The sequence below is a fragment of the Acanthopagrus latus genome, chromosome 4 (genome assembly GCF_904848185.1).
Source record: "Acanthopagrus latus isolate v.2019 chromosome 4, fAcaLat1.1, whole genome shotgun sequence".
In the NCBI taxonomy this organism is placed as follows: Eukaryota; Metazoa; Chordata; class Actinopteri; order Spariformes; family Sparidae; genus Acanthopagrus; species Acanthopagrus latus.
The window spans coordinates 5,675,670-5,688,375 of record NC_051042.1 but is presented as its reverse complement, the minus strand read 5'-3'; the positions used below and the strand labels follow the sequence as shown (position 1 = coordinate 5,688,375).

At 45.2% G+C, this 12,706-nt stretch overlaps 2 protein-coding genes across 2 annotated transcripts in view; one reads left to right on the top strand and one right to left on the bottom strand.

Moving 5' to 3' along the window:
* LOC119017929 (A disintegrin and metalloproteinase with thrombospondin motifs 7) overlaps positions 1 to 8,471 on the bottom strand; it is an 87,522-nt gene extending 79,051 nt beyond the window's left edge. The window contains exons 1-2 of the mRNA XM_037095123.1: positions 8,099 to 8,471; positions 2,742 to 3,118 (exon numbers count right to left, since the gene is read on the bottom strand). Coding sequence (XP_036951018.1) covers positions 2,742 to 3,118; positions 8,099 to 8,222 — 501 coding nt within the window. The 5' untranslated portion in view covers positions 8,223 to 8,471. The remainder of the gene's footprint in view (positions 1 to 2,741; positions 3,119 to 8,098) is intronic.
* A 766-nt stretch (positions 8,472 to 9,237) lies between these two features.
* Positions 9,238 to 11,530, top strand: LOC119018180 (relaxin-3 receptor 1-like). Its single transcript, XM_037095663.1, has one exon. The coding sequence runs from the start codon at positions 9,705 to 9,707 to the stop codon at positions 10,848 to 10,850; it is 1,146 nt and encodes a 381-aa protein (XP_036951558.1). The 5' UTR covers positions 9,238 to 9,704; the 3' UTR covers positions 10,851 to 11,530.
* Positions 11,531 to 12,706: the final 1,176 nt, after the last annotated feature.

Below are 12,706 nucleotides of genomic sequence, written 5' to 3'. Positions count from 1 at the left end.
TCCTCTCTCCTGGAGAAAATACTGCTCCTGAACACCTCGTCAGTAGTCCTGCCTTTAATTCTGTGACTTTTTCACATCACGCTACATCACCATGTTAGGCATTTGCATAATTTATGCCTATATTCACAGTATAAGTGAAGCTAACTGGAGACGACAGAGCTGGCCAGAGACGCAGTGAGCGATGCTGGCTCAGGAGTGCGTGAGTTGACCAATCCTAGCAGACTGGGTGTTCAGGAGGAGGGGCCTTACAGAGACAGCAGCTAAAACAGAGCGTTTCAGACTGAGGGGGAATACAGAGCTGCACTGGACAGTGTGAGAAAATGGATGGGATTTTTCAGCACTAAAGCATGTAAACTTATTCTAGTCTTAATCCAAAATAAAATTGTGAACCTGAAAATGAGCACAACATGTCTCCTTCAAGCTTCATTCTGACGCAGCACAATTTGCAGGATGGATTTGAGGCTAGAAATCTACATGAAGTTCACTGTCAGTAAATCCACACCTCGAAGAATTCCAAACAAAACGGATCTTTGTGCAGATGTGATGATACTTTTCAACTCCACAAAGGGAACAATCTCAGCGGCACTAAAAAGCAGCCAAACAACATGACAGTCCTGTTTGCTGTTGTGAGGAACGTTGTTGACAAGCGGCAGAACAGAACTCACCCCCCAAGGTCTCGCTGAGACTTAAATGGACCCGTTCATTTAGTACTCTCTTATTTCAGTGTTTGTTTACTGAAAGTGGAGTGGGTGACTCTGAGATTCAATAAACCAGAGATGGCTCTACAGGTGAACATGGTCAGGCACACTGTGTATAGAACAGAGAGTCTGGTCTCTACATAAAATGTGGAAAACAAGCTATTCCTGCATGGTAAAATGGGGCTCCTACAGTCTGTTCAGATTCAGCTCCTTCATTACATGATGAAAGAAGTCATTTACATAGCCAGGTCTTCTCTATGCAGTGCTAGGAGATATCTGAGAGAGAGGCATTCATCCCTGAGGTGATGTTCGGTGTGTCCAGCCATAAGACGTTTCCCAATGTTGTCGCTCCGAGTCAGACACGCAAATTACTCTGTTGTCGGTTCTATAAGTCAACATCAGTGCCTATATTCTGTCCCAGCTACAGAACAACAGAAGAGACAGTGGTTGCGTTTTCATTTTTAATAGGATCAGTCCCAACCATGCCAGACCCAGTAACTGCACCTGAGCCTCAGGTAAGTGTCGCCGCAGTTTGATAGTATTTGCCTACGAGTATGGTGAGGTCAGGTGGAAATCGGCTAACTAGTTAGCTCCGCTTCGGTCCGCTATGCAATGGCGCTTTAAGTGTGTTTAATATTAATAATATAACGATGGAGCTTGGCTGTCAAAGTAAAAATCTGGAAACATGTGCAGACTGGAGACAGAGACAATGCGAACAGTGTCCAAGAGTTTGGAGACTGTGTTGGAGACAAACACAGCTTTCGCTAGATGTTAGCCATTACCTACATGGTAGTAAAAGTAACAACACATACGAATACACTAAAATTATTCAGACACACTAACCATTCTGAAACGTCATTTTTTTTTAATTTGATTATTTGTTTGCAAAAGTTAAAATGGAGCAATGCCTTTTGGGAATTTCGAGACTGAATCGAGTAGAAAATTGATGATAAATTAATTGATGATTGATAAAAACAGTATAATATGGGACCTTTAAAGGGGCTGTCTCAGTAGGTCTTTGGTCCATTTGAAGCAAAACAACTGCAGTTTATGAAAAAAAAAAAACAACTAATAATGAGGAGCAATATAACTGCAGCATTGCGATCGTGCTGTGTCAGAGATTTAAAATGGTCTGTTGTCAATCTAAAATCTCTGAATGCACCAACGATTACTAAATGATCCCAATACTAAATTGTTGTTCACTTATAACTCCGATCTGCGACCACAGAGGCAGAATGAACAGTTTTTGAATATGACTGAGCAGAACATGGCGTACAGTTGGATTCCTGCTGTGATCATGCAGATGCACTGAAGGGAGAGACCCTTTGTTCTTCAGCCTCAAAATCTCAAGTGGTGAGTTGTTAAAGTTGTTGCCTCGTGTAGATTTTCAAAATCAGTTATAGATTCAGCAGTGAATTTGTAAATAGCTTGTTGCTGGCTGCTCTGATACGTAAACAGTTATTATCAGTCAGTAACTGACTTCTTGAGAGAATTTAGAGCGAGTTTTGTGTTTCAGAAAAGAAAAGAGAAAAGAGCTTCCTCTTGAATAAGGAGGTGTCTCTCTTTAGTACTCAGAAACAAAGTGTCATGCCTGATGTCGTTGATGGCTGAGATTGTTTATTACATAATTTTCCCTTGGTTTTCCAGATGCACTGAGCTGTTCCGCTGTGTGACTTCCTGTCTGGTTCAATCTGCACTGTGCAGCCTACGTCAATGCTCAGCCCGTCAGTGGCAAAAGCACTTTTAGTGCAATTAATGGAAATATGATCAAGTTAACCATATGGCCAAATTAAGCGCACTGCAATGTTTTGATAGAGGTGCAATGTGTCACAACAACAGTAATAATATGAAGGTTTTTTGGTAGAACAGACAAATCACATTCTCCAGACACAAGGGAACATGCATGTTTGGTACAGGTCAGCAGAAAACACTAAGAATTACCATTCCCCAACTGCAATGCATCCTGCAATATCTGTCAAAACAGTTGCAATGTAAGTATTTTTATACGACTTCCAATGGACTTCAAGCTTCACAGTTACTCACCAGTCCATCACAGGTGCTAATGGCTGCGCTGCCTCGAACAGTGGCCTCATCCCACACTTCACCTAGGAAATGGCACTGGAAGGATCCAGGAGGAAGGATCCGAGCTCCATCCAGGCCACCGTACCTCCTCTCCGTCAGGAAGCCCGGAGCCAGCAGGTGTGGGTTGAGGGTGAGGTTAAAATGCAAACTGTGGCCGCCGTGCCACAACTGGTAGAAGACTCGATCCGAGACCGCTGGTCCCTCTGAGGCTTCCCGGCGCTGCACGCGGCGAGCATGGTGAGACAGGAAGTTGGACAGGAAGTGACCTCTGGCATCCACTCTCATGGGGTGAACCACTTCATACTGAGGCAGATCGTGCAGAGATCTCTCTTTCAAAACTGTGGTGGGAAGAGGATATGTAAGAGAAGAAGGGTTAATAAATCATGGGAAAGGGGAGGGTAATTAAATAATTTAGTGGCTGTAAAGCTGTAAACAGAACTGGGGACGCTCTAAACAAACCAGTATGGGTGTGTAATCTGTCATATTTATGTCTGAACGCAGCTGCACTGTATAGAGTGCCTGGTAGATAAACACTGCTGCAGACTGTCCACTATCCTACTTTTACTTTTTACTCTCAAACGCAGCAGGTTTGATAAAGTTGGTGAAATTCATTCCTCTGATAAAAATTTTACTCCTTCATTTTCTGGGATTGGGAACAGCTGAATCAGCAGCAATAAAAAGGAAGTTTGAGAAAAGGTAATGAAAATGTGCTTTAAGGGAGAAAATACCAGCAGTCAGTGCAGACAGCCTCATTCTGTACATCTCCAGTTTATTGTCCAGTGTGCGGCTCAACATTGTATATCTTTTATATTCCGTTCGTCACACTGAGTAATGGATTTATGCTGACTGGGCACATTATAGTCACAGTCAGTCTCCACATACAAAAAAGTTTGAGGTGTTGCTCAAAAGTTCAGTGGCAGACTTTAGATACGAAAGAGAATTTAAAGTATTGTAGACATTTTTCAAAAACTCCTCACCAGGATTTTTGTTTCCAAATGGGAGAAATCAAGTGACTAAAATCTGTGAAGCTAATGTACCCAGACAAATCTGAGCACTACAGCTGCAAATAACAATTAGTGTGATTGCTGAGCAATCTGCTGATGACGTCCTCAAATGTCTTGTTCTGTCCACAACAAAAACATGTTCAGTTGACTCACAGAGGAGAAAGGACACCAAAACATATTCACATTTACAGGTTAAATTCACCAATTTAACACACTACGGTGTGTTTAAAGGTCTAAAAGTAGCATAAAGGGTTCCAGAGGAAGCTGTATGTAATGTGATACATTGCCTCCAGTGATGTCACTCAGTGGCTAAGTTGCACTATGGGTAATGTAGGCACCAGACTTTGAAAAGCAGACCAAAACCAGTTGGACTCATCATGGACAATTTAAAAACAAATGATCAAAATCGATTAAATATAGCCGGATATATCAGCTTTCTTATTCCACCCACCTTTTCAACTTGGCCACAGCATTACCCACAATGCAACAACCACAAAGACACACAAAATGTTCACAGACAACTACAAAGAGAAACAAAGCAACCACAAACAGACAAAAAACAACTGCAAAGAGACACAAAACAACCACTAAGAGACACGAAGCAACCACCGCCAACCACAAAGAGACACAAAACAACCACAAACAGACACAAAGCAACTTCAGAAAGACATAAAACAACCAAAAAGAGACACAAAACAACTACAAACAGACACAAAACAACCATTAAGAGACCTGTAAAAATTGTGACTTTTTCTTCAAAATAAATGTACTAACAACACCTACGTCACCTAAGTCACACATGTATGGACCATGTGCAGTGACCAAAGGCTGGTGTCACAGCAGTAGAACAGGATTTGTCTCCATCTTAAGGGCTTTTAACCTACATGAAGCATCATACATAAACACTTCATTGCATCTCCTGGGACATCTCCATGTCTGTTTTGTTTTTTTAAACATCAATCAGTCCATATCATCATGTCAGTAATGCAATCTACGTCATGCCTACGTACAGCAGCAACAAGCACGAGTGAAAACAAAAGTAACACTGCTGTCTGATCCGCTGTAGAGGAGGTTCTTCAATTGAATGCAGTGTAGATGTAGTTTGGACGCACAAAAAGTTTGATCCACAACCATCATACAATGTAAGCTTTGTAAGAGGCAGCAAAGGCGCTCGACACAATGACTTTATGTCACCATGATGGGTACAAAGAAAGTCATAGTCTTTATTCATACATCTACAACCAGACTTTGTCTCTTTCTATAACAATATACTCAACTAATCTGATCTATTTCATATTGTAATAAGTGTCACTGAAGAACTACACTGTAATATTGCAATATTATCCTGAGGCAGAATCACTGATCTGAAATCATCAAAGTCATAATAATCATTAGTGTCTGTTTAACAAAGATGTCTCTTCATTCTGCACAGCTCACAGTGCAAATCAGACACGTGTTGCATCATGAATTCCAGACGGGCCGTCTGATCTGTCAAGGTAAAACAATGAGATCCTGTACCCTCATGATACCATCATTAACATAATCTCATTCAGGAGAAATGAGCCGAATGCAAACAATGATCCCTCACAGCCTTGGAGAAGAGGTAAGACGAGGACGCTCCCAGTTTATCACTGCATAAAGTTATCTGTGCAAATATTTTCCAAGAACACATCAGTGCAGTGAGATCTGAGGGAGAAGAGTGTGTGTAACCAGCTGCTTGGAATGTCTCAAGGAAAATCGTTTTATGGTTTTGAACTTTCGTAAGTTCTCTTTTATTCCTGAACGTGTCCGCTGAGGAGGATCTGAACAGGACGTCAGCGGCCATCAGAGGTGCGGAGAACTGAAGTAGCTTTTCACTTTCTCTCCCTACATTTTAAAACGAATACCTGTACTTTCTGCTCCTTACATTTCCAAAACGGGCTCTTTACTTTAGTTTAAATGCATCTGAGGGGAATTATCGATCATATTTCGTTTGTGTCGCTGCAAGCTGCCATGCTGAAACGATGTAAGCAGACAGAGAGGGAGACTGGAATGTGGAGAAAAGGCGTGTTGTATCTGCAGAGAGTTTCTTATTTTGTCACTTTGTTGCTGCTCGGCACGTTTTACCAACCCAACATGTGTCTGTTTGACGCCCTGGGAATGACACTCAACAATAAATTGTCTTTGTGGTGCGTTCAGGAACAGCTGGGACAAATCCTACTGATTCTACCTTGCATTCATGCACTTGCATGCACCTTGTATGCACTCTATTACTTTTACTGGGGTAAAGAAGCTGAACCAGTACTTCTACTTTTACTTCTTTTTACACAAGTATCTGTCCTTCTACTTCTACATGAGTCGGTTTACAGTTTGCAAAAATTAAACCCTCAAGATAAGACAATTGCTGGCTGTCATCAGTAAATCAGCAAAACTTCATGAGCGCTTTCTGTTTCCATATACGGAAGGTATTTCATAACACATGAAGAGCCTCCTGCTGGTAGAATTTCAATCACGGTAATACACACAAGATGTTAAGTTAAGTTTTACGGCTGGGATCAGGAACAACGGCCACGCATCAAACACATTTCACATTTCCATACAAGCTCCCCTGACCCGTTCCCTTCCCCCTTTCACTCAGTTTTAAAATCCATCACCCCCCCAAACCCCCCTTTTCCTTTCCTCACTCGTCTGAATACAGGAAGAGGAACCATGGGGGCACAACCGGAGGACAATCCCGTGTGAAAGACGAGACGGCTCCACCGCTCTCTCTGCTCTACTCCCTCCCGTCTTGACACCGGTCCCATCGTCCATCCTTCCACAACCCTGACTTCCTCGTCTCTCATGCCTCATGCCCACCACCCTCCCTCCAGACCTTTAATCAATCCCTCCTACATCACCTAAGCTGACCTCCATCCATAACCTGGCATACACTTCTAAACTTTCCTGTTGTGGACTTTGTTCATGATTAAATTCAAGAGACTTCATTACAGCTTCTCATCAAACCGCTGTGCCCTGTTCTGCTCGTCTACGCATAGCTTGCCATGGGGAGGAAAATAGATTAAAATTAATTAATTAATTAATTAATTAATTAATTAAAATATAAAATGGTGTTAGAAAACAAAGGTTAATAGCATGTGGAGCTGCAATTCATTGGTTTCTCTTAAATGTGAATAGGTTCCTGGTGTCTTTCCTCCTCCGGGACAGGAAACTGAATATATTTGGGTTGAGGACAAAACAAGACATTTGAGGATGTCGTCTTTGGTTTAAGGAGACACTGATGGACATTTTCTCGCAGTGTTAGAGACCAAAGAGCTAGCTGAATAACTGAAGCTGAAATAACTACAGTCTAGTCAACAGTGAAACTAAATGTAAGCTGCAGCCCTAATTGCATGTAGCCAGGCTCAGGGCTCTCAGTGTGCAGTCTGGGACCGCCGGGGGCCTCAAGTAGCCGCACAGGCGTCTTCTGAATGACAATCAGTTGCATAAAATGATATTAGCACAACTGTTTGCGCTCCTCTCTCATACAGTGTGCAACTGTTCACCAAACTTCTCTTCAAGAGGAGCCTCCTCTCAGTACTTCCCTACTTCGGGTTCTTAAATAACCTTGCCAACATTGATCACCTGAAATCGTTTGTGTTGGGAGGTTCCTCCCCACAGTGACACTTCCTTTTCTATAATGCCTGACAGCACTTTGCTTTTCTCTCCAGGGCTCGCAGCTGATTTATACAGGAGGAGACAGAGTGCACTGCTTGTATCTGTAGTCTCTGTGGGGGGGGGGGGGGGCGGGGGGAGAATGCTGATTTCTAACATCCAAACCACAAACTAAGGTGAAAACCTCAGAGGATGAAAGAGCGAGGAGAGTCCTACAAGACAGGACAGGACTGACTCTGAGATGTCTCCCCAGGGCCCGATGAGAGCAGAGTGGAAACCATTATGAGAGTAGTGATATGGCATCCTGTGAGAAATTCTGTTTCCTGCCCTTCACTGATGATGTCTGAGGTCAGTGTCAGCTGCACTGGGAGTCTGTGTTCTGGCTCAGGGGCAGGGCAGATGCCTGCCTACACGGGGCCTGAACCTCCGCTGATTTGCTGGACAGAAGGTCTCTCCAGTTTACAGTCTGAGCTGCAAAACCTTGGGATTAATTGCTCCGGCCAGCCTGAGACCGTGTAAACACAGCTCACAGCTGGCCCGCCCTCCGCTCTGAGCGCTGCTGGCCCGGTTCCGCACGCACTGCGCTGGATCAGACGCGCACGACAGAGCGCTTTCAGCCCGCAGCAGCAGACGTGGCGAAAGTCATGAAGTTTTCATATGTTGTTCGGTTCAGACTCCACTAACCTGGTTCATGTGATGGCCCCAGCGCTGCGCAGTGTCCCAGCAGCAGCAGCAGAAGTGCGGTGAAGAAGTGAGTGGGGGAGACTCCTTCTCCAAAGGTGTGCAGCCCGCAGTCCAACCGGGTCATGTTGTCAGGACGGTGCCTCAGACCGCAGAAACATTTAATAACTCTCTTAACACCGCGTCGTTTGGCAATTCAGATCGTTCCCATCTGGGCTGCGCGCACTGCTCGCTAACTGTCACAGCCCCAGCAGACTTGTGCAGCTCAGGCCCGGACATCGCCTCCGTCCGCCCGCCGCTGTTCCTCCATTCGGACTCGTCTGTAAGTCGGTTAGCGTCTGCCGTCCCCTCTGTCCTCCATCAGTCTCCGTCCGACAGCCAGTGACAGCTTTACAAACTCTTCTGCAAAAACTTCCACAGAGCCACCCCCACATATGGGTGGACTCAAGACAATGGGCCATCTCGCAGTGGGACGGGAGGCTTAAAGGGGAATGCTACTCCAAGAAATTGGATATAGCGCTTCGGTCCACTTGGCAGGAGCTCCCTGAACTGAGGTCTTTCGGGGTTGCATTGGGTCAGATGAGGACCTGTTTCGATGCAGTTGCATTCGAGTGGATCCGGGGAAGTGTGTGTCTGTGGGCTGTCAGCTCGTCCTGTGCGTAAAGAAGAAGTCTTCTCCTCTGGGACAAAACCTCCTTAAAGTAGCGAAAGAAACTGTCTGAAATCATAAAGTCTAGTGAGTTAGTAATCTGAAAGAGTTTGGAAAACGCTGAAACTACATGAAATCACGAAAACACAAAGTCTCAGATTTAAAATGATTTTAGTCTCTATTAGAGGGCAAAGTTCGAAAGAGGTTTTCACAGTATCGATCCAGCTGAAACCAGAGGAATAAAGATATTGATAAAAAAAAAAATATCTACATGGTCATTGAACTCTTTGTTATCAAGTGTTTAGCCTAGCGCACCATCTAGCGGACTGATGGAGGCACTCTGGACCACTGTGCTCTGACGTGACGCTCCTGTGCTTGTTATGGAAGTGTCACGATTTTCAGCGAGCACTGGCACGTTTAAGCGCGCAGTCTTGGTGATGAAGATTAATAAAAAAAAAAAAAAAAAAGATGGGCGAGAAGTCAGATACACGACCAGAAGTGTAGCTGGACATATAGTTTGCAGGATCCGCCTGGATGTTGACCTTTAAACATCTTTGAATGTGTCATATCTTCTTTACAGTGCTCATATACAAACCGTGCCAAACAATTGGCTTTTATTTGAATGTTCTTGATGAAAACAAACCAAAAAAAAGTTGTTTTCGTAAATTTTACGCACAGCAAGTGTGGGGAGCTGCATTCCGTCACAGGTAGAACGAGGTGACACGCTGCGAGTGATGCACAAAACGTCATGGGGACGGGGTTTAACACTCATTTCCATGATTGTGACTTCTCTTACACGTCTCCTTCGACCAATCGTGGCTCAGCGGCGGAGCGACACACCTGTATAAAAGCAGACTCCAGTTCACTGAGCTGGGATGAAGCGCTGAGACGCTTGTTGACGGTGGCGCCTGTGCTGCGCAGTAGAAAGGCAGGTGAGAGGGCAGGTTGTTAACTTTGAAGATGGAGGATTTATTTAACCACAGTGCAGCGTCGAACCTAAGTTCACCTGGTGATGACGAGTTCAGTTTCGAAGACATCGATGTGAGCGCAGACGGCGCCTTCGTCCTGAGGATCCTCATCTCCGTGGTGTACTCTGTAGTTTGCGCGGTGGGTCTGGTGGGAAACCTGCTCGTGTTTTTCCTCATGAGAATACGACAAGGACGAAAGCGGTCCACCATCAATTTCTTCATCATCAACTTGGCAGTGACGGACTTCCAGTTCGTGCTCACCCTGCCCTTCTGGGCCGTGGACACCGCGCTGGACTTCAGCTGGCCGTTTGGAGACGCCATGTGCAAGATCATCCTGTCGGTCACCGTGATGAACATGTACGCCAGCGTGTTTTTCCTCACCGCCATGAGTGTGACCCGCTACCTGTCCGTCGCCTCGGCCCTGAAGAAGAAAGCGTGCAGGAGGTCGCGGTGTGTGAAGTGGGTGTGCGCGGTGCTGTGGGTGGCGGCGACGGTGGCCACGGCTCCGACCGCTGTCTTCTCCACCGTGACTGTGGTCGCCGGTGAAAAACTCTGCCTCCTCAGGTTCCCCGAGGGGCACGACTGGCTGGCCCTCTATCACGTCCAGAAAATACTCATCGCCTTCATCATCCCCATGCTCATCGTGTGCGTGAATTATCTGATGCTCCTGCGCTTCGTGAGACGGAGGAGCATGGGCGGCAGCAACCCCAACCGGAGGTCCAGAGTCACCAAATCTGTCGCCATAGTGGTTTTGTCGTTCTTCTTCTGCTGGATGCCAAATCACGCCATCACCTTCTGGGGTGTCCTGGTCAAATTCAACGCAGTCAACTGGGACAAATCTTACTACATGGTGCACACCTACGTGTTCCCGGTTACCGTGTGCCTGGCGCACGCTAATAGCTGCCTGAACCCGGCGCTTTACTGCCTGATGAGGCCAGAGATAAGGAAGATGCTCAGCGGATTGTTTTGGAGGGTCTCCACTCCATCCACCACCAAGGGCTGCGCGACGCGCTCTTTTACGCACGGAGAAACGCAGGTAGTCGTGCCGCTCCAGATTATAGACACTGGAGAGTACACGCTGTCTATCATAGACCGTAAAGGCTTATCCAGCTCCAAAATGATCCCGTACACCCGGTAACACCAGCGTGGCGAGAAATCCTCTTTTTAACGCTCTGTGTGGCTCTCACTTCTCACGCGTAAAGCTCTCGCCTGTGTCGCAAATGTCATTATCTGTAAGGACACACAGTTCAGGTGCACTTTATCATGTGGCGGCCATCATGTGACATTTATTCAGTTCCCAAAGCTGTCACAATATTACCTCAAGTGATGAAACCAGTTTCCTTGCTCTCCCTCAGATGCGCCGGGCAGCGGCAGCTGTATTCGCCCCCTGTAAGATCAGACTTGTAGATATCTTTGACTTGACTTGAGGGCGAAGATGGACCAAGGAAAATGGGAACAGAGGCACAGAAACATACGAGACACAACGCCTAAAGAATCGGACTCAAAGCGGGATATTCTCGGACAAAGGACACCCAACAAAACTGGGATTCGTGCTGTAAACGAACTGATAACGTTTCCCGTCTGTAAATCTGTAAATGAGGTAGTGAAGTGGTTGATTTGTTTCTCTTTCCGTCAGCTGCTTTTATTCATGATCCCCTGCTTTCAGTCATAGAATTTTGCCTTTAACACCTCAAAGATGTCCTCTTCAGTCCTCACCGATTCTCTCAGTGGAGTTAACCTTTGTTCTGTATTGTGCGTGCAAAGAATGTCACCACCCAAAACCGTCTAAGCTGTATGAAGAAAAAAAAAAAAAAAAAAGAGTATTTATTGTATATTTTCTCACATGAACTGTTTTTACACCGGAGGTTTCTCTCATCATTAAAGAAATGTCAATGTGAGTTTGTCATCGTTTTTTAAACAGAGCAGCAGCAACACAAGAGGGAGAGTCTTTTCTTCTGGGTTCCAGTTTTAAACAAACAACAAAACAAATCAGAAAAGCTGCTCTTGCTCAGCCTCACAATTTATTCATTCTGCTGACGTTTCCTGTAAGATGGAGCGCATCGTGCTGAGTAAGAGCAGCGTGCAGGAGCTTCTCTCGCTCCAAAACAGAAGGGACACTTACCAGATCACCTGCATTTGGGTGAGCTGGATGTTTGAGTATCTTCTTTGATTAATATGCTTTCAATGAATACAATCTTTCACGAGAAGTGTTGCAGATATAATGTTGAGTTGGAGCGTTGTACAGATCAGATCAGCTCAAATCAAATAGAATCGAAATAGAATCCATTTTATTTATAGAGCCCAAAATCACAATCACATCTCCTCATTGGGCTTTGCAGTCTGTACGGTGATCTGTCCTTAGACCCTCGATTCAACCGAGGAAAACTTGCTATAATGAGAAGAAAACTTATTAACAGAGGTGCAAAAGAGATGGAAGATGCCTCATGAGGAGGAGGATCGTCTCCCAGGACAGACGGACGTTGCAGTAGATGTCACATGAGCAGAACAGAACAACAAAATCACAGTTTACAATTTGCATCGACAGAATATCGGATAGGAATTGTAATATATGAAAAGTGTGTGGATCCAGGACACGACAGCAGGATGAGGCATCGCCAAGTGGTGTCTGAACCACACGACCTCCTCTCCACCGTGCTAATTTGACAGAAATACAGATATGAGGAGATGATAAAACAGAGAGGAGCAATAATCCAGCAGAGCCCAGGGTGTGACCAGTGATCCAGAGCCATCGGTATGAGAGGCAGCAGGAGCCAGCAGAGGTAGATGGTCCCAGGGGCCCGTGGTACATCAGAAAAGAGGCTGAGAGAAAAGAGAGGAGGAGGAGGAGGAGGAGGAGGGGGAGGAAGCTACAGAGAGTGGACAGAGCTATGGCTTGCAGCTTGTGGGAACAGAAAACAAAAGCAAGAGTTAGAGAAATTAAATGTTAATGAGAAAAACAGATGAATGAGAATGTGAAATCTAACACCATCGGCA